Genomic DNA, 22178 nt, shown 5'->3' with positions numbered 1-22178 from the left:
CTCCTGGTCCAAGATCGTGATTGGACCCCGGAGAGCCCGCCTTTTACCTTTAGGAGTCGGAGGCCTGTCCCTCATGCAGTTGCGATGGCCCCGTCGACCATGAGGAGTTCGATGCTGTAAGCAAGGGGACTTCGCCTACCTGCCCCGCTTGCCTGTCTGTTGCGGTGGTGCCGTCACAAAGCCGCTGCAAGGCCTGGAGAGCGCCTGAAGTATTGACTCCTGGTAGACGGAGGTGGGGGCTGGCCTGCACTGTCCTTGAGCTGCGGTGCTCTGGCCCAAGGGGAGGTGTTTGACATCTCAGCGGAATTAAGACATGGTGTGGTAGCACCTGCTGTGGAGTACTTTGCTGTCCAACCCCACCCGCTCCCCCCTCCGGCATTGAGGTGCAGGGCTGAGCCCATTGCAGCCCCCAGAGCCAGTGGGAAGCTGCAACTTGGGTGTTATGTGGGTGGCAGCCCCCCACACTCCAAGAAGAGGATATGACTCAAGCACCGGAGGCAGCCTGTGGCAGTGCCATTACAGACGGTTGGCGCTGTTGGTGCACGGCTGGTGCGGAGGTGAGGAGTCGGGGGAAGGTGGCCATCCGGTGCTGGCAGGCGAGATGTGGGAGGCACTGGGAGGATGTAATAACCACCCCTTGTAATTACTGCCTACTGTGAAGAGCTCCTCTGGCGCTGGTGAAGGCTGGGACCCTGCCCGGACCTTTGACGAACTGTGCCTCCCCCACCAGCCTTAGGGGTCCTCGGCAACGGCTTCTTAGCAGTCGTGGACAGCCACACTCATTGAGGATGAAATTGTGTAGGGGAGCATTGCCCCGCAATCCTAAAGCCACCTTTTTCCTTTGCTACCCTACCTGGGGACTGGTGGGGTGCCCACTGATCGCCTGCGGTGGAGCCGAGGTCTGCTGCACGACCAGACGCTATAGCTGAATCTGACCAGCAACATTACATCCAGGGGGAAAAATGGTTGAGGACAAAAAAACCTGGAACACTTAGTAAACCACCATAGATCAGTTTGCAGTCCCTAGTACACTTGAGAGCCAGTGGACGCCTCACCTGAATGGATTGCAAGAGCCGTAAGGCCCCACGGATACGCAAATTCTGGCAGCCATTAAGACCTGAAGCTCAGTAGTGCAAAAAATAAAAAATAAAAGCTATAGCCCTAGACGTAAACCTATTGTGCACCGATGTCCACAAGGTTACGGAGAGGTCCGTTACAACAGAGCAAAAGGTTAGTCAGCTACAAACAGAGATGAGGACCTTGAAGGCCATGGTGACTGTGATAGAAGCGTAGACCTGAAAACTGGAACTGGGGGCTGAAGATGCGGAAGGAAGGGCTCGCAGATGTAATTTGCAATTTGTGGGATTTCCAGAAAAAGGGCTCCACACTGGAAATGTTTCTGGAAATGTCCAGATGCTGGGCTGTCCCAATTCTTTGTGGTAAAACACGGCCATCTATTGCTGGCCCCCCGCCATCCCCAGGGGGAGCTCCATGAACCATCATCACAAATCTGCTTAACTTTAGAGACCGTGATGCAATCCAACAAGGAGTATGCAAGAACAGTGATACCACATTAGACAACCATGTGAACAGGAGATTCCCAGACTACACCCAATCAGTTGAACAACAACGTCAGACCTTTCCCGGTGTCAAACAGAAGTTAAAGGTGAAGGGTCTCCAATATATGCTCCTTTATTCAGCCAAGCTCAATGTGATACATTGAGGTCGCTCTAATTTTCCACGACACAGGAAGACGTCCGGGACTGGCTGGAGATCTGGGGTGATGGCCGAATCAGACTGTGGGAATGGGGAGATGCCTGGGGAAGGCCCAGAGAAGGACGCCAGAAAGAACTAAGCCACAGAAAGAGAAGCCAGAGGCGACAGTACTCCAAATCTGGTATGAGAGTTGTGGTGTGAAGAGATGGCACATTTGACCTGGAGCTGCAACAACAGGAACAAGAATAGGCAAGGGCCCTGGTGGGGTTGGTCATATTGGCTGATTCGGCCGAGAGCGGATCGGACCGGGCAGCAAAGTTGCTTGGAGAGACACTGCTCGAACTGCTGCCATGTCCAGGAAGACTCTTTTGTCCCCCCCCCAAGGCCGCTGGAGTGACATTGCAGAATCTATCTTTTTCCTGAGGGTATACGCACAACAGTGTTGGAGCAGTGTGTGACTCTTATGCACTATTATAAAGAGGAGAGTCAAATTTAGTCCACAACACCAATCCTATTCTTTGAGTTAATATTGTCCTGTGTTACCATTTGCCTTGAATGGGGTTGGTCCCCTGGGAGGGACTATTTATTGGGTGGGCTGAGACTCACTTGTACCTGATTGCTAACACCCCTCATGAGTCTTTCATAATACAAGTATTAACCCCTTCCCCTTTCATAGGAGGATATTGGAGTGAGTGTGATGTAGTGTATGGATGATTGGTATATGTGCATGAATGAGTGTGATAGGGATTCCATAGAGTTCAGAGGGGGACTGGACTTAACAGGTGTGGGTCCAGGCTTCCCTTCCGTCTTTGGGAGATAAGGCTGTTTCTAGTGTGCATTTGTTCAGACATTACACACGTAATTTCTTGTTGACACCCAGTTGCGTGATTGGGGTACAAACAATGGGAAGACAAGTTTGGTTCCAGTGTGTTTACCAGTTTAGGGGTGGTGGGGAAGAAGAGTTGTAGTTGCACGTGTTTGGCCAGCTTTAAGTTATTGCAGCCCATTTTGGGGGAGTCGTGTGGGATGGGGGGGGGCTCCTATTCCTGACATCTTCTGATGGGTAACCATACTTGGATTCTTACATGGAATGTGTAGGGTCTAGGCTCCTTTGTCAAACGCTATAGGACACACCTACTTGAGAGGCATGGGGATCCACACTGCCATGCTACAGGAAATACACCTAATGGAGGGGGAAACTCAGAAATTGCACAAGAAGTGGAGGGGTCATTTATACTCATCGATTTACTCCTCCTATGCCAGGGGGATCTCTGTGTTGGTGGGTCCAGAGTGCAGTTTCAGCACCTCAGTCATAAGGCAGACATAGAAGGGAAATATGTTTTGTTGAATGAATGGCTGGATGGTGTAGAGCTGTGTCTCCTTAACATACAAACTCCCAACATAGATGGCTGTAATTTCTTTTCATGCCTGGAGGAGGAACTCCTACAGTATGTGGGTATGTCCATCATTTGGGGAGAAAATTTTAATTGCATTATCGATGGCTTATTAGATAGGGACCCGCCCGGGTTGGGAACCAAGCCCACTATGACCTCCAGGCTGGATGAGGCTATGCATAGGTTGCAATGCATTGACATGGCAAAAGCTTCACCCGTTGGCTTGTTACTCCCCTGTACACCATGTATGTAGTAGACTGGGTTGATTCCTTGTGACCACTGATGGTGCGTTGACCATCCAGGGGGTGCGCTACTAGGTGCGATTCCTCCTGGAACACGCCCCTTTCTTGCTGGACTGTGTCTTGGACCACGCCCTTGTCTTGGATAGACCTCTGTGGATGTACAACTGGTGCTACAATGGTACTGTGAGAATAACTGGAACTCCACAGAGTCAAGGGGTGTGGAATGAGACGACTTAAAGGCAGTTATATGAGGGGAATGCCTTGGAAAGATATAGGGCACTCTGAGGAAACTTGAGTGAGACTTTCTGGAGGGTGACTCCCGATGGGCGGGGAGGATGGATTTGCATAGGTGGGATGCCGATGTCTGGGACTGGCTGGACCGTCAGGTACACTGAGCCGATCGCCAGAGACTACATAGAGAAGGGGATCGATCAGGCCGCATGTTGGCCTGGCTTTTGAAGCGGGAAAGACCCCCACCTGTGATCTTTTCCTTGGTCAGGGAGAATGGGCAGGTGATGGTGGGCCAGTCGGCCGTCAACCTGACTGTGAGAGAACACTTGGCAAAAGTATACAGTGGCCCAAGATGACAAGCTGGGTGAAATGTCGGAGTTCCTTCTCAGGATAACAATTCCCTACCTGACAGCTGAGTGTCAGGAAGACCTTGAGGGTGGGATGAACTACCGGGGGCCCTCAGTGAAATTGGTAAGATTAAATGCCTGAGTCCAGACTAATTCTTTTCAGGTATACTTTGCAGATCTCAGGCTACTGGATACCCTCTAGGAGGGTATCTCGATTGGAGTCATGCGGGAAGCATTCATGATAATGTTGCCAAAACCTGGTAAAGATCTTTGTGATCTGGAATCGTACCGCTGATTTTCTATGTTTAATGTAGGTTCTGGCAACACAACTGCACTGGGTGGGCACCCACTAGGTGCGTAATGGCCAATGTGGCTTTATGCCAGGAAAGGGTACACATATGAATTTGCGTAGTTCTTCACAAGTCCTACACTCCACAAGATCTGCACTGGTAGCCCTAGGTATAGAAAGAGTATTTCAATCTCTCTTGGATGTACTTGTTGGAGGTGCTTCGAGAATGGAGCATAGTCCTAGATTTTGCCTGGGTACGCCTACTATACACAGAACCCAGGGCCAGGGTCTGCACCGGACTGGTGTTGTCAGAGGCCTTCAACATCAGCAGGGGTACACAGCAGGGATGCCATCTGTCCCGCTACTATTTACTCTCACCTTGGAGCCACTGGTGATTTAACTGCGAGCTAAATTCAGTAACTGGGGGATTTTAGTGGGAGACATGAACCATACAGTGTCTATGTATGCAGACGACAAGCTGGCCTACGTGTCTGACCCGGAATGATCTGTTCCGCATCTACTGCAACTAAAGTCAGACTTTGGGAAAGTGTCCGGCCTCTGAGTCAATGTAAAAAACTGTGTTGTTTCCTAAGGTATCCCTGGTTCTACGCATGCAGGCATACCTTCCAGCGGTGTGTCTTCACTTTCGGTATCTAGGGTTTCAGGTGTTACACGGTGGATGCAAGCAATAAGACCTGAATATGGGGCGAGTTGTAGACCGCCTCACCGGGTCAGTGGGGTTTTCCAAAACATTGTCACTGTCCGCAATGAGTGGCCCTTAGCAAAATGGGATTTCTACTTAGGTGCCTGTATGTAATGCAGAACCTCCATTCTATTTTACTGACTCTGCTGTTTTGGCGGCTCAATGGGCTTTTAGTCTTGCTGATATGGGCTGGTAAACGTAGCAGAGATAAACTAGGAATCCTGAAATTGGATCTGGAGGGTGGCCTTAGCCTCTCGAACCTCTAATTATATTTATATAGCAGGATTACTGCAATATGCACCATTGTGGTGCGAGGATTAACCCAACTGGGAGTAGAGGCTGCTGGCAGGAGTAGTACTGATGATTGATCTCCCAAAGCTCCTCCTGGGAGGGTGTAGAACTCCAGCTGACACCCCATGTATAGTGTCCCAAATTACCTTGACCTGGGAAGGGGTGGTAATGCATGTATTGAGACATTCTCTATATGGGCACCTGCTTCTATTGTGGTGGCTCACACCCATTCAGCGTTTGAGGTCCTCTATGGATGTCACACAGTGGATGGAAGGTGGCTGTCAGAGAGTGGGAGACCTTTATTTGAACAATTCATTTGTAACGTTTCAAGAGACGGCGGAGTAGTTCGGAATTGGCCCCGACAGTTTTTTGCAGTACGTCTGTATATCACCCATGACTCGTGATGTGTCAACTAGCTTTCCTGATGTGCCAGACGAATCCCAGGTATTGAAGGTGCTGCTGGATCCTGACTCACGTGAAAGCCTTATTTCTCGGATATATGCTGTCCTGAAGTGTGACAGATGGATCAACATAACTAAAACCTGTGTTTGGTGGGACTGAGACCTTGATGCTCCCCTCACAGATGGCAAGTGGAGGCGGGCTAGGGCACAGGTGCGGGAGAGAGCCAGCAATGGCAGATTTAAACTAACACAATTTTATTATCTTCATAGAGCTTATCTGACCCCAAAGAGACTTAGTAGGATCGATCCCACATGGGCAGATGCTTGTGTTCGATGTGGTGAATCCCCTGCTGATTTTATCCATGTTACATGGAGTTGTAGGGTGTTGTACTCATACTGGATGCAGGACACGCCTTCGATGACCCGGATAACAGAGACACGATTTACCCAGACAATCTGACACTCCCTCCTAGGCCTTCTTCTGCTGCTCAAGGAGGGCAAAAAAAACATAAGTTACAAGTTTGCTCTTCTCATCTTGGTACTGGCTAGGTACTGTATCACCATTCACTGGGCACAGGCGGCGCCCCCGCCATAAGCCAACCGAAGGACAGATACATTGGAATGGGCAGCGGTGGAGGGAGTGCGCCTCTGGAGCATCTGCACATACAAACATGCAGAGAGGGACCTTGAGCGATGGAGTGAGATGGTGGATCAGGTGAGAGATAGCCATGAGGAGGAATTGAAGGAACCCCCATGAGGAACTGCCTGATCATGCTTAATTACTCCTCACAGATGTCATGCAGTTAAGCAGTATGACCTAGTGGAGTGCAGCCCCCAGCGGTTAAAGGGGGTATAGGCTGTGTGAATTCGGAATGTATACCTGTCTGAAAGTGTGCTCGGTTATGATCACTGGTTCCCCTACGCTTTCCCCTGCTTTCTGGCCCCCGGCATTTCCCCGCAAAGGCTTAGAGGAGCCTTTAAAACACGACCCCAGGGGGTGGATGTGGTCATCTTCCTTTAGCGTCACCGGGGTCCTCCCAGACTTCTTGCTGGCTCACAACATGTTGCTTGTAAATAATTATTGCTGGCAGGGCGACCAAGAGGCTGTAACACTTCTGCAAATGTTATATGACTAAAATGATAATAAACAAATATTTAAAAAAACAAAAAACTTTTTACACTCTGATTTTGTGAATAGTCAACAAAAGGAAAGATCCTCAAAAGTGTAAATACACATGTATATTCACCCAGAAGTGTAAAGTAACTTTGTGGATAGCCCCCAAAAATCAGCTTCTTGTTTGTTAACCTTTGACTGAGTTCTGACTCCTTATTTTCTTTAGTATTCATATCTGGTGATAGTAATGAAGTGCGCAATAATTCTTAACACAGGTTTCCTACCACTCATGTTACTGGACTAACTTGCTAAATACAGTAAAGCAAATAGACGATGCTGAGTGCTGCACCTGTTTCAAAACCCCCCTTTGCTCCCATGGCATCAAGTCCTTTCTCAGTAACTAGTGTCCTAAATCGACCAAAACCAATCTGGTCAAAATAGTTTCTCCCACATCTAAAAGATAAATCATAATATGCTGCGGGATCTGATCTATCACCCCTTGTAAAAATGGTTTAATTCATGATCCCTTGCAGCACATGAGAATCATACTAGCTCCAGCAGCATATTTTAACAAGGTAAGAAAAACATTTGACCCACCTTGATGAGTCTTTAATAATTGCACTAAGGATTCGAGCAGGTGAGCAGGCCCGCCTACTGTTAAAGGGATCAATTATTCTCAGAGGGAGGGAGGGAGGGAGAGAGAGAGAGAGAGAGAGAGAGAGAGAGAGAGAGTGTGTGTGTGTGTGTGTGTGTTTTTCCTGCTAGAGGGGCACTCGGCAGGGCTGTCCACTTTCCACCTTGCTGTTCGCACTGGCAATTGAGCCTTTGGCAGCGTGTGGGTGGGTGGACATGCTATTCCAAGGCTTCCAGCGGTCCCCTGTACTGAGCGATAGAATCTCGTTGTATGCCGATGATGTCTTGATGTTCCTGGATGACCCGGATTCGACAGAACCCGGGCCCTTCAGATCCTTCAAATCTGTGGCACGTACTCTGGCATACACATGAATGCCAACAAATCCTTGATCTTTCTCACTGCCCTCTGACCATTGTCTTGGGTCCCAGAAATACGTGAGCTCCCCTCTGGATTTAAATACCTACGGCCTACAGCACAAACAATCATACACAGTCACATGAGCTTTATCTTCTTCCGCAGCTGCACACTGTTGCGAGGGATGTGAAATTCTGGTCCACTCTTCCCCTATCACTTCTGAGTAGCTTGACCATTTTTAAAATGGTTTCTCTTCTGCACCTCCTTTATCAGCTGTAGGATCATCCTTTTGTGGTGGAATGGGCTTGAATGCACTGATCAGCACATTGCCGTGGGAAGGAGGTCTCCCCTGAATATTTGGGGAAATGCTGTGGCCCTGTTTTTAAGGGAGGGATAGCTACTGCAGACATTCTTTTGTATTACCGGGTGGCACACCTACTTGTAATAAAACGAATGATGGTTCAAGGGCTGCAATGACCCGGCGTATGTGATGAAGGGATGGGTGATGGGTCGCTGTAACCTCCCACACCTGCTGCATGGTGGTGACCCACCAGAGTCTACCTTCTGCCACAAGAGTAGCAGTGGCGTCTGGGCTGCTGCTGTGAGAGCCATGGGATGAGTGGGTAGGCTGATGCTGGAGACTCCGCTTTGGCAGGGCAGCTGGCTTCCACAGGTCGCTGTGCTCCATTGTTTCTCCGTGTGGGATGCCATAGGCATATCCACTTTGGGAGATATGAAGCATAATGGGTCACTGAAGTCCTTTCAGGATTTACAATCAGAATACATCATGCACCGCAAACAGTTTTTCGATACCTCTAGCTCCACCATGCACTCTTATCATCGATAAAGTACATGGAAGACATCCCAAAGTATTCCCCACTTGAAGCCACAATTCTACTTACAAATATTAATGACTATACATTATCCGACCTATATAAAGTGCTTCTTCAAAACTTACCTGATCCAATGACAGGTGTAAGTGTGGCATTAAAGGGGGACGTAGGACCGATGGATGATGAGGACTGGTGGGAGGCGATGGAGGACCCTAGAGAGGCAATAGCAGCCTCCCAGTTTCGACTGATACAGCTCATGTTGGTACATCACACGTATCTCAGTAGAGCACAACTACACCACATGGGATTAAAAGCTAAAGGGAACTATTTGCGATGTGATGACCCGCATGTGGGCATACCCCACACATTCTGACAATGCTGCACACTCTCACACTTTTGGTATGGGGACTTGAGAAGCTCGTAGGGAGTGTTGGGTTGGAGGGTACTCAGGGATCCCAAACCTATCCTTTTACATGTTACAGATGACCTAGGAGGGAGCAGATATCACAGGACATTGCTGTGGTTGGGCCTGATCATCGTTAAACGAGACATTGCACGTACCAGGAAGGATGCTGAGGCTCACTCAAATGTGCAGTGGGCCAAGGGCATGGATTACTGTATGGGGTTGGAAGCCCGATATACCTGGCGAGAGGCTGTCCCCAGAAACACCACAAAGTCTGGAAGGGTTAAGCTGATCACAGAGATATACAATTAGAACCCTGCCCACCTAGACCATGGTCTACTTTCGGAGATTCGCAATCATGTGGCTTTGAAGTACATAACTTGCATACTGGGTGAGGGGCTCAGGGCATGCAACGCGATTATATGCTGCTGAACAATGTTATGTGCACTGTTGTTTTCAAGGTTGGCCGCTGTGTTGAAGTTGTGGCACATTGTCTTGTGGCCTCATACCGTTTTTCTGCTATATACGATTTTTTGGATGTTGTTTATTAAAACCAATACATTTTGTTTTTGTTTTTTTAAGAATCAATTATTCAGTAATCAGCTGCTCAGATTCTTCATCCCTCTTGAATTTGCTTCTAACATCACTATATCATTTTAGGACAAATGGGGCAAATACGTAATCCATGTGTCTTCTTTTATATTCGTATCTGAGTTCATTTGCAATTGTGAAGTGTCTGGCAACTAAGGTCAAGATATCTTTTGAATTGTATGACCTTATCACCTCTTCGATATCATGCCAAACGTGTCAGCACCACTTTTCTTAAATCTGGCCCTAAGTTGTAGGAAGGCTGTGCAAAATGTCAGTATTATGACTTCACTTCCCCGTACTCTCATGCTCTATGGAGACAGAAGAAAAGAACAAACAAATATTCCAAAGGCTCTTCCGTAGGGATTCTGGCTTTGACTAATTATCACTGAGACTAACTTGAATTAGGAACCTTGTGGGGGAGTATTAAGAAAGGGCATGTAGTTCTTAAATGTTTAGTTCTTAGGCACAAACCTGTCCTTCAAGAAAACTAAACAGAGGCGAGAAAAAAACACCTATGCAGAAAGAATTAGAAACTACTGACACACATGTTCCAGCCATCAGTGCTTAGAGGTTGATCTACCCTGAGAACACAAGGGACCCCTTTCTCAGGTCAACCTTTTTTCCTACTAATATACTATACTTTACAGTCAGAGGGCGGCACAATGCAAACATTAAGCGGGCTATACACAAGCACAAACAGGATGCTTAAGCTTCACTTACTTCATAGAAGGAAACTGCAACCAAGATTTTTTAAATTGTACGTCTGCAGTTTGTTGGTTGCTGGTGGCGGAGTCTGCCAACAAACACGCTGAAGATCCCAAATACATTAAATTGAACTTTATTCTCTTCAAGTAAATTATTATCTTTTTTGTTGAGTAAAAAAGTCACCTAGGAAAATAGTTGTAAAAAATCTCTGCAAAAAAATAGTCACTTTTTTTATCTATATGATACAAGATAGTTATTTTTTTTAAGTATAGAGAACCTTATTTTTACATTACACAACATCCCTTTATTCTCAGGCAGATACAAGTCTCTCAGCTCGGTGGCTAAAGTTCTTCTCTCAACTTTTCCTTCTTCTTGCATTTGCAAACTGAAGTGCTGTCATCTGGCTGAGGCACAAGTTCCATACCGTCCCGTACCTCAGGGCGACTCGATTGACGCTCTGCATATTTCTGCAAGATTGAAATCAACATTTAAACATTACAATATGCCGGACTTACTGAAAAGAGGACCAATTTGTGCACATTTTACATGTATAAGCTCATGAATTAATCTTGGTTTTGGATCACAATTTACAAGTTTTATTTTGCTTTAATTTATTTGGTGGACAAGTCAAGATAAGTAGGCAAGATTTTAGAATCAGTTTCTGATTCTTTATCAGGACTAGAGGCTTCGGATTATGCTTCTCTTTCTTTACTGAATATTAAACAGCAGCTAATCAAACATGATAAACACTAAAAAATATTTCTCCAAATATCCCCAGTAGTCCACATTGCTGTCCAATCACATGCCTTCTCTACATATCTGTCCTCAAAAAGTCCTTCCTCTTTCGTTGCTGCTGGCAGCCAGAGATAAGTGATTACCTTCATTTTCTGTTATTGTTTATTCATTTTCTTGTGTGATATCCATCTAAATGCAGCGTGGAGTGGGAGCGAGGTTTTGAACCAGGCGAGATGCTGTGCGCTTATCCGATAGGCAGAGGCGCGCAATCCTGATGGGGCACTAGGCACTGTTGGGTCATGCGCTGACTGCAGGACGATTTGGAGTCTTTGCCTGCAGGCATTTCTAACGTGGAGCGCGTCTCCTTTCAGGGCTTTGCCTTTTACAGTTATTGAAATTTGCATGGCAGCCCTCTGGATGCTTCCAGCGACCGCCGGTGATTGGGGACTTTAGTCCTCTGTTTATTTTTAATCGCTGCGCATGCGCAGAGGCCGTTTGCTAACAGCTTTGACCCAGGTGCAGTGAGGACCTTCCTCAACCCCTGATAATCCCTTGAAGCGCCAGATGGGGTGCATAAGCTTTGTAGGGCTCTGCCCTACGGCTGATTCGAGCAGGTACTCCCTCCACAACTAAAACAAGCTGCAAATAGACTGTGTCTAGCATCTGGTGCCTATAAATATTATAAAGACCTGCTGGGGGCTAACCCCTGAAATCCTTAATTCCTCCTGCTGTATAGCTATGGCGTACTACGCCGAAGAAGACTAATATTAGCAGGTACTCCCCGATATCACAGAAGAAAATCATATTGAGAAGACATTAGTGGAGGCCCTCGGTAACCATGTTCAGGACTCAGTCAATCAGGCTCTCATTAAGGCCTTGAAGCCTTTTACACAGCCTCTGATGAGATCTGGCCATCGTGAGTTCAGCGGACGGGCTCCCCTTTTCAATACATCCAGGGATGACCTGACATCTGATTAGGGCCTTGCCCCAAGAGCCTCACTAGGGCCTATCTCTTCGGCAGAGATTCTTGTACACATGGCAGCGTCTGTACTAAAAGACCATGAATATGGCTCCTTCGCATCATTGGGTGCCTCGGAATCAGCTCTGGGACCCTCTGCAAAAATGACTGATGCATATCCCTCTTCCCACTCCTCTGATTTGTATCAAGCTCAAGATGACCCTATGTCATTGGGTAAACGTAAGTCCTGCAATCTGGAGGAAGATGCTCAGGTGCAACGTACCTTGTCTTTTGATCCCAAACTTATTATCCACCCTTGGTCCACAGAGTGGGTTCCCTACGTAGAGGTGGCACATTACGTGCAGGACAGAATGAGGAAGGGCTCTGACTGTGATGCTTGCAGCACCCTGTGTTCAGAATGCCCCCGCCCCTTCCTCTTCGGCGAGGGGGAGGAAACACCTGAATACGATCCAAACTTGGTGACATTCATCAAGAAATTTACTGAGGACCTCAAGAAGGGCCTTGACTGCGCATGGAAGGGATGTCAAGACAAGCTTCTTGACATTTCCTGTCCCATTACTAAAATCTTGGAGCTCGCATGTGGAGGCAAAGGACAGTAACTCTCTGCTGGACCCTGACACGTTCTTGGAATGGACTCAATGAGCCGTTTGCCTCTTGGGCAATGCCGACTGCGCTATGTCTACCAAACGTATACAATCTTTTCTGATGCATATCGATCTGAATTTGGCGGAGATGGCCCCTAATGAGGCCGGGACCCTGGCAAATGGAATGTTATTCGGAGACAAATTTGTCAAGGATTTGGGGAACTTTGTGGCAACCTTTTCCGTGTTAGACAAGGCCCAAGTATAGATGAAAAAGATGTTCAGTGGGGTCCTTTTTGTCAGGACCAGACGCTTCAGGGTCTGAGCGCCAGGCTGCGGATTTTACTAGGCCTCAGGAGGCTATTCCCAACTGGGTTGAGGTAGCACCTATCGTTCATCTGGATTCTACCCCTCCCGAACCCAAAGGGGTCGAGACAGGGGCTTCAGAGGCAATAACCGAGGTGCTTTCAACACACCGGATGACACAAAAACACGTGAGATTCATCCCATATTCAGAAGTAATCTGGGGAGGAAGGCTAAGGGGGCATATTCCTGCCTGGGAACACATTTCTCAGGATCCATGGATTCTACAGACGGTTCGGGGTACAGGCTACAGGTTTTAGGACCCTACTCAGCAAAACAACCTTCCACAGTCCATTCTTTTTCTTCAAGTAGAGAGCAATTTCATGGATATTAGTTAGTTAGATAGTTATTTATGGAGCGCATGGCTACCCGGAGGCCTCCCAGCGCTAATGCAGGACCAAATTAAACAGACAAAACCGACAGACTATAGAGGGAAAAGAAAAGTCTTCAACAATTTACAAAAAACAAATTCAGAGTTTTCTAAGCGAAGTTCAACTGGAAGAGCATTCCATAAAGGAGCTGCCCTAAAGACAAAACAGCTGCCTCCCCATCTCCCTTTCTTAACACAAGGAGTGTTACTCAGGGATGAAGAAGAGGGTCTGAGTGATTGTTGGGGAGTATAGGGGGTTATAAGCGGTCTAAGAAAGGCCAGCCCTTTGTTATGAAGTGCTCAATGAACAAAGCAAGCAGCTTTAAAGTTAACACGTTGTCCAAAGGGCAGCCAATGAAGGGAGGCATAGAGGTCAGCGCGCTGCTTCGCAAGCAAGCGATAATCAAAACAAGCCCGCATCCATTTGGGTTTGTCAGCTCAATCTTTTTGGTACATAAGAAGGGCGGGGATCCCGCCTAACGCTCATCCTAAGAGAGTTCAAATGTTGGATTGTCTCCCGTCACTTCAAGATGGAAGGTATGCATCTTCTAAGAGACCTTTTGCCAGAAAAAGACTATCACATAAAGATAGACCTCCAAATTTATGGTCCGTACCAGTGGTATCTTCAATTCTGCTGGAGAGACCATTGGTACAAGTTTACCTCCTTCCCTTTGGTCTACTGTCAGCTCCTTGATGCTTCACCAAGCTCTTGCAGACAGTGGCGCAGTTCCTCCAGGAAAGAGGAGTCCGCCTTATTCACCTAGACGATATTTTGATCATGGCTCAAACGGAGGAGACGGTTCGGAAGCATCTGTCATTGACAATGCAGCTTCTTCAGGATCTGGGCTTCCTCATCAACTCCGACAAGTCGATCTTGATTCCGTCTCAGACCACAGAAGTTTTAGGCTTCCAGGTCGATTCTGTCAGAGCCCAACTGTTGTTCCCCCTGATGAAACAGAACTCTATCAAGAAAGAGTTGAGGATAGCCCTTGTCTCTCCGACTATATCATTGAAGACTCTGGCTTGTCTGGTGGGTCTACTGGCCTCCTCCGTTCAGGCAATTTTTCCGGGCCCTCTTCATTATCGGGTCCTTCAGCGACTGAAGAGCTTACATCTTCGCAAAGGTCTATCCTATTCGGAACAGATTCAGTTGTCTGACGAGGCTAGAGCAGAGATAATCGGGTGGTTGGATCACATGGATGCGTGGAACGGAAGAGCAATAGTTGCATCAGTTACAGAAGTAGTGATAGAGTCGGATGCCAGTCTTTGGGGCTGGGGGGCTTGCTGCAGTTCTGTGGAGACAGGGAGACGGTGGTCCTCTGAGGAAAAAATGCTCCATGTAAATTGTCTGGAGCTTCTAGCTGGAGCATTTGCAATTCGGTCCCTTTCCTCATGCAAGATGATTTGTTGTATGCTGCTTCGCATGGAAAAGAATTCAGCGGTGTGTGGGGTCCGTGTTCAGTGGACCTGCTTGCGTTGCAACTGAATGCTCAGTTGCTTCGGTTCTCCACTTGGAAACTAGCTCCCCTGCAGTGGGATCAGATGCCTTTCTCCAGTCACGGGAGATGGGGCTTCTGAATGCCTTTCACCGTTTCTCCATGATTCAGAGAATACTCTCTCACGTGAGGAGACAGGCAGTGGAGATCATTTTGGTAACGCCTCTTTGAAAGGCTCAACTATGGTTTCCTGTGGCGATGTCACTGTCGTGTGCATGACCGATTTGCAACTCATCTCATCCATCTCTATTGCTGGATCCAGCAGGGCTCTTTCATCCCTTGACACTAGCAGGGTAGTTGTCGCTCATGGCATGGAGACTTTCAGGAGATGTTGGCAAATGTAAGGAGTTGCAGACAAAAAAATGTTTTTGTCACAATTCTGGGGCCCTTCCACTCATAAACGATATGAATCTTCTTGGAAAAGATGGGTTTGTTGGTGTAGTGAGCAATTTCTTGATGCCATAGTAGCAGACATTAATATGATAGTTAATTTCCTGTGTGATGTGGCATCCCAGGGCATAGCTTACAGGACCGTCAATAACTTTAGGTCTGAGAGCTCTGCAGGTTATCCCCATTTAGAAGGTAAACCTGTAGGTGAACATCATTTGGTATGCAAACTGCTGCAAGCCTAGGAGTAGGCTTTGAAACATGTATACCAGGAAGGCAGGTACATTACATATTCTACTTCCAAGTACCACCCCCCAGTTTTAATCATACCGCCACTAGGTCATCCGTTAAAGTTATCTAAACTGCTAGGAGGCAGGTATTTTTAACCTCTTTAAGACCCCACCCCCCACTCCTATCTTTCCCTTCACCCGAGTCACATTGATGAAATATTCTAAAAAAGTGCTCCCACGTATTATGTAGGTCGTAGCACACCCCGTTCCACAGTGGAACGGGAGGAACCCATTGATGAAGCATGCCACCGAGAGGTAACATTGCTGGGTGGGGGGTTTTCAAAGGAAGATCTTCTTTTTCCTTGTTTTTCCGGTGGAGACTCAACTCCTGCTGGGTTTTGATGTAACGTTTATCAGAATGGTTAGGCCTCTTCAGCCTCACTATTCTTCTTTATGGGATGTAGATGTGGTTGTACTTTATTTTTGACAGCCTGGTCTTGTAATGAGGACCTTTCACACAAACAATTGTCAGCGAAGCTTACTCTGCTTCTCTGTCTGATCTCTTGTTGTCAAGTTTTGGATGTTCATGCGCTATACTTAGCAGATAGAGTACTTACTCCCTCAGGAGTTTCTTTCACTGTTTCTAGAAGAACAAAGACTGTGTCTAAATGTATTTCCTATCCAACGTTTCCTTATGATCATAAGTTATTTGTGGTTAAGTGTTTGAAGGGATTGTGCTCGTGAAATTTGTCGAAATGTCCAGGGGCAATTGCTCATTTCCTTGGAGAGTCCTTTAGGTCCAGTTTCGGTGGCTACATTGGCTAGATGGGTCAGATGGTTGTTGGGTGAAGCTGGCATAGATATTTCTAAGCTAGGACCACACTGTTCATGGTGTCATGGCCTCTAAGGCATTTTTTCCAGATTCTCATTTGGAGAACATTAAGGTGGCAACTGACTGGTCTTCAGGTTCTACATTCAAGGTATTTTATCATAAACCTATTGTTGATGTGGCGTCTGGAGTAGTGGATCAGCTTTGAACTAGCATAATCCGAAGCCTCCAGTCCTGACATAGTATAAAAAATGTTCTACCTATTGCGTCAAGAATTTTCAATTTTATTAAGGACACGGAAGCAAGGATTATCCCAGTAAATTGGGCAAGATTGCATATTATTGTTATAAATAATTGTAATTCCTATGCATATAATGAAATAAAATTTGATGTACCCACCTATTGATCCATTGGGTTGGCATGTGTATTATTTGTATGTTTTTCATTTATCCTAGGTTCGGATAATAAAGGCGCATGAATGATCTTGAGATCAGAGGAAGAAGTCTTCACCTTGTGAGTTGGAGCCCAGGTGCCAGATGGCACTTGGAGAGGTTTTCAGTGTACACCTTTGTTTGGTTTCCAGTTCTGAAGAGTCAGGTTATGTTCTCAGTTGATCGCAAAGTAAGAGGAAAGACTATGTTGCAAAGGATATATATATATGTGGAGAGAGAGAGAGAGAGAGAGAGAGAGAGAAGGCATGTGATTGGACAGCAATATGGACTACTGGGGATATTGGGAGAAGTAGTTTTTTGTGTTTAACTTGTTTGAGTGGCTGCTGTTTAATATTCAGTAAAGAAAGAGAAGCATAATCAGAAAAAGACCGTTTTCGGTAAAAGCACACAAATAAATATCAAACCCAAAAATCCAAGCACAAAGTAAGTCCTTAACACATGTAAAATCAAGTAAAATAAAGTAACTCCACCCTAGGTTCATAAATAATCCTTTTAAAATCTGGTCAAAACCCTCAAGTCTTCACTTTAAAACATATTTTTATCAAACACTAAGATAACTTCTTAATTTTATTGCAAATATAATAAAACTGAGAACCGCAAAAAAAATCTCAGGTGTGGCTAAAGTTTGCAAATACCTCAAGCCTTCCATATGGGAGATAAAGTGCTTATGCAGTAAAACTGGTTGTAAAAACTGGATTCTAGGCAGCCGGTACAAATCACAGAATATCATAAAGATAATAAATTGTGTAGTACTTTGTGCAGATAAACTGTCACACTGGGAGCATGAAAAAGACGCCACCCTTGATTCTGTTACAGGGAAAGCTACCAAGTGATGGATCCTGTTCAACTTTAACAGTGTCAGATTAAATCTATACTAAGGATTTGTTATCCACGTTAAAAAAGCATTCAGAGCAGAGTCCTCGTACATTTCCATATAGCTAATAATGGTACTCATGCTCGGGGACCTAACAATCCTCTCTTCCTCCCTGAATGATGCAAAGGCCCTTTTAACCTAATTCTTTGCTTGTGGGCCAATTGCAGTGGGACAATCAAAAAGAGAGCTCAGACCTAATTTATAAAAACTATCCTTAACATAGGTCAACCACGGGATTACACACCTATTGTCTACCTTAAGACAGTCTTCTAAAACTTCCTGCAAGAAACTGGCCTTTGGAGTACTCCAAATGTATAACCATAGTAACAAGGGGGCAATGCCCACCAAATCCTCTACGAAGCCCAAACTCAATTCAAGATGTAAAATATAACTTGATATGCCGGGGGTAACGCTAAAACCCTACATAAATACTTATTTTCTATTAATTGTAACTTACTCAGAGCACAATATCCCCATACACCGGCACCATAAACACTGAGTGAAAGGCACTTATTCTTATATAGCTCAATCATTTCTATTAAAGGTTTCTGCCTAATCCTTTCTGCAAATCTAAATACCATCTCACAGGCTGCCCCCACTTTTTGAGCTCTCTGATTAATTAACTTTTCCCAAGATCCACCAGCATCAAATATGATTCCTAAATAATTAAAACAGGGTGTGTTCTCTAAGTAGGTCTCCCCTATATCAAAACTTTTGGATTTAGTTTTTGTTGGGTTGCAGGTCATCACATTCGATTTTTGCAAATTAACCTTAAGATTCAGTTCAGTTTTTCCATAAAATAATTAAAACCACTTAAAAGGCTCTGCAAACCATTTGCAGTCAAAGCAAAAATAACCATGTCATATGCATGAAGGAGGACAGGACTTCATGTGGACCAATTCTGGGGATATCAGTATTATATGATATTAAAGAGGTTTCTAATGAGTTAATATACAATAAAAACAACAAGCATTTGCAATGCAACGGGTCTCGCATTTGCTTGAGTTAGAGCTATTAGCTTTGTAAACTCCTAACCAGACTTTTCTTGCCGCACAAATTGAAAGAAAAAAAAAAAAAAAAAAAAAAAAAAAAAAGAATGCGCTCGTGCTATGTAGAACGCAGCGTGATATCGCTGAAACTGAATACCAAAAACCCCAACGCGATCACTCTATGTAAAACCAAATGCGATCGCGCTGCATGGAAAATAAAAAGCTAAAATAGTCCGGAAACCATGCTGAAAACAGCCTCATATGTTTTCTTTAGTTGGCCGGTATGCTCGAGGAGGGCTAAACACCGGAAAAGGCATGACATGACGTATACATGCCTTTCGCTAATGAAATCAAGCGGATTTTAAAAGACAAGCTTCTGAAGGCAATGAAAGTGACAGGCGTGAGATGAGCGTGGTTAAAAACCCAGAGAGAGATTGCAACAGGGACGGAGCACTTGTGCGCTTGATCCTGAAAAGGGAACTAAAATGCAAACTTACCTCACTCCTCTGGTAACCTTTATCGGCCAAGTAGAATCGTCTGACTGGGTAACGAACTCCTGTGAATGTATCCCAGGGGATACTCTTTAACAAATCCACCAATTGTTGCTCGATGACCAGCTGAGCATTATATCCCAGAGTATTTACCTATTTACCATATCAAAATCACAGGAGAGGTCCATAAATGCCAAATGTAGCACACCTCTCCTGGTTGTAACATATTTCCCCCACACCACAGATAAACTAAGTGCCTGTTCAGCACTCCCTTGCATTCGTGTCCGCATAATCTTCGCCTCCGTATCCTAAATAGAATCGAAAATTCTTGACGCGACAGCTAGAATTTTTTTATTGGTTTGGTAAAGAGTGAGGTCTTCAAACCTAGGACAATAGTACACATGTTTCACCGATGTTTGTAGCAGTGGTGATCTACTGTGAAGGAAGAGAACCTCAGGCAGCAAGAGATCTTTTTCAAAAAAAGTGCTAATGTTGTAACATGATTCTTGTAGGGATTCGGAAGGTGAATTTTATTGTGTTAGGGTAATTTGTATGGAGTCGTTTTTTTACCACAACTGAATGATATGCAGCCGAGCGCTTCACACTGAGCACTATAAAACATAGGCTACAGGAGTCTAAAGGGACTGTTTACAAAGTTGATGCAGTTAGCAATCAAGTGATACAATTTTAAGAGGTTCCTTGTACAAGGTCTTTTTCACAAGGTTTTAAATTTGCTATTTCATCAACTAAAACTCATGGTACTGCTTTGAGTCACTTAAAGTGTAGGACTAGTTACTTAAGTCAGGCCAATAAACTGCAGCCTTTTGGGTAGAGTGCAGTTTTCACATCATACTTTTCAGAAGGAAATAAAAAGGTTATAAAAACTCTTGCTTATTCAATTTAAATCATTTGCATTAAAATATCACTACTAGTACTAACGCTGACCGACATTCTGCAGTAGAAAAAAGGGCACAACTCCAGAACTTTCCAGCTAGCAAACGTCAAGAAGCATCCACCAATTTAGACAGTTGAACATCACCAACAATTTAAAAAAAAATACATCACCAATAAATGTATCTGTATTTTAACAACAACACTGTTTGTTGGAAAGAGAAGAGTGGGGAGAAAAGAAGAAAAAGATGAGGCAAAAGAAAGAGGACAGAGAAGAAAAGGGGGAAGAGACAAGCAGGTAAGTGAGGAAAGCAGAGGGAGAAAACACAACATGTTTCCACTGATTCCCCTGAGAGTTCATAGTGCAAACTACGCTCTCATCTCACAATATGGATATAAGTTTTGTTAGAGTCTCATGCAGATATCTCCTCATTATCCACCAGTCAACACAATATAGACATCATCTCGAGTTGTCACCACCAGACCCACCACTTTCCCAAACAGAGCACACTGCGTCAGTCTGGGTGAAGACATGAGTTTCCCCATCTATTACCTCTATCCGATGGCTAAGGTACAAAGAGTGAGAAAACAATTGTCAGTTCTATCAGCTCTTCATCCACCTCCTGTAAGTCTCTCCTCTTTGTCTGCATACGCACCCTGAGATCAGGTATAGAAGCCACTGTCCGCACATCTGTAGAGCCAATTTCAACACTCCCTCTTTCTTTAAGACATGCTCCCTCATATCCGCATCAGAGAGGAACATTATGATAGTGCCAGCACAGAACCTAGCAAGGGCCTTAGGTGATCTATTTGGGAGCCTGTGCAACCTTTTAACCAGAACTGTTGGAATACAGCATTAAGGCAGCAAATCTTGCCCAAAATAGGTCTACATTGCCCCCTTTGCTGGAGTATTTTAGAAGCTGGCACGAAATCCTGAAACTTTGATGCTAGCCATGCATTGGGAGTTCTTTGAAGGATATGCAACATGTCACCATGGGGCAAACACTGACACACTCTCAACACTGGTGTTTGCACCACATTGATCATCATTTTTCTTTTTAAATGGGGGTACCACCATTCCCTCCTCAACCTTCCAATGGGCAATTTGCCACCTCCAACCGCAGTGCTTGTAATTCTGAGTGGGACGCACCCAAGACTAACATGGCCGGCACAACTGCTGCAGTGAGACAAGCACTGCAGCAGCTGCGTGGGAGGAAATACCTGCATCAGCCACCAAAATAAAAGAAGGACTTTACAACTGGAAGGAGAGAACGAAGGAGGAGAAAGCGATCCATGTGTGGTGACCACAGACGGTGCCTGGCAAGCAAGGGAGGAAAGATGCTCCAGGATCACTGCATGCGAGTCCAGCGAGCCCCAGGGAAGTGTGGATGCTGTAAACCCTGACACCACAGTCCTGAGGGTCCCAGGCAAGTTCAGACGCCCTGTGTGGGCTTCTTGCATAGATGGTGGTGGAGGGGGAGGGGGGTAATAGGGGCACAAATAAGGCATGTGGCATGGTGCATAAACCACTTGAAGTCACTGTATGTATGGTACGCGGTGGAGGGCACTTTCACCAGAGCACCTAAAGTGCCTGTAATTCCCTAACTGACCTGATATTATTTACTTCTGTCCGAGGGCTGTCACACCATCCTCTCCGGGCTGTGAAAGGTGCCAGCTGGTTGAGGAGCAACTATTGGAAACAGACCTAGGAAACCCTGGAGACAAGAGAAATGAGCAAAACACAGACTTTTGTTTTTCTATTGTTTGGTGAATGCCTCTTATGTAGGCCCTGGTCTACATAATAAAGCAACTAAACAATCAGTACACTGCCAGCGCGTATCCTGACTGGTGGGCTACCATCTCACAGCGCTGTTTAGTTTGGCACTGCAGTGCAGGCGGCAAAAGTTCTGCTAGCCAAAAAAAAAAAAACAACAGCAAAAAGTGCACATACATCTCCAAAGATTCCACCTCCACATCAGATTCCTGTCCTACCTTGGTACAAGCTCGTATCTATTAGTCTTCCGGTGGGATATGACAGGTGTAATGCCCAGCTCTACCACTTTGGATACAAGGCAGTGGTCCTGCAGGTTTCCGCCCAGAGAGCCGTTTGCACCTGCGATCGTTCCCCTTAATTCAGAGGAGCCAGGAAGAAGGGGAAGACTGCTAACATGAGCAGGTGAGGAAGGTGCACATGTTGTAAGCACTGTGGTTCAGTTTTAGCATACTGGAGTGGCGTTACTGTGATTAATTTGTGGTGTAGGGT

At 45.7% G+C, this 22178-nt stretch overlaps 1 protein-coding gene across 1 annotated transcript in view; it reads right to left on the bottom strand.

Moving 5' to 3' along the window:
- Positions 1 to 10365: 10365 nt before the first annotated feature.
- POGLUT3 (protein O-glucosyltransferase 3) overlaps positions 10366 to 22178 on the bottom strand; it is a 119288-nt gene continuing 107475 nt past the window's right edge. The window contains exon 8 of the mRNA XM_069202317.1: positions 10366 to 10715. Within this exon, the coding sequence (XP_069058418.1) occupies positions 10590 to 10715 (126 nt within the window). The 3' untranslated portion in view covers positions 10366 to 10589. The remainder of the gene's footprint in view (positions 10716 to 22178) is intronic.

This window comes from Pleurodeles waltl, chromosome 8, assembly GCF_031143425.1.
Source record: "Pleurodeles waltl isolate 20211129_DDA chromosome 8, aPleWal1.hap1.20221129, whole genome shotgun sequence".
NCBI lineage: Eukaryota > Metazoa > Chordata > Amphibia > Caudata > Salamandridae > Pleurodeles > Pleurodeles waltl.
The sequence above is the reverse complement of the archived record's forward strand: the minus strand, read 5'-3'. Positions and strand labels throughout refer to the sequence as shown.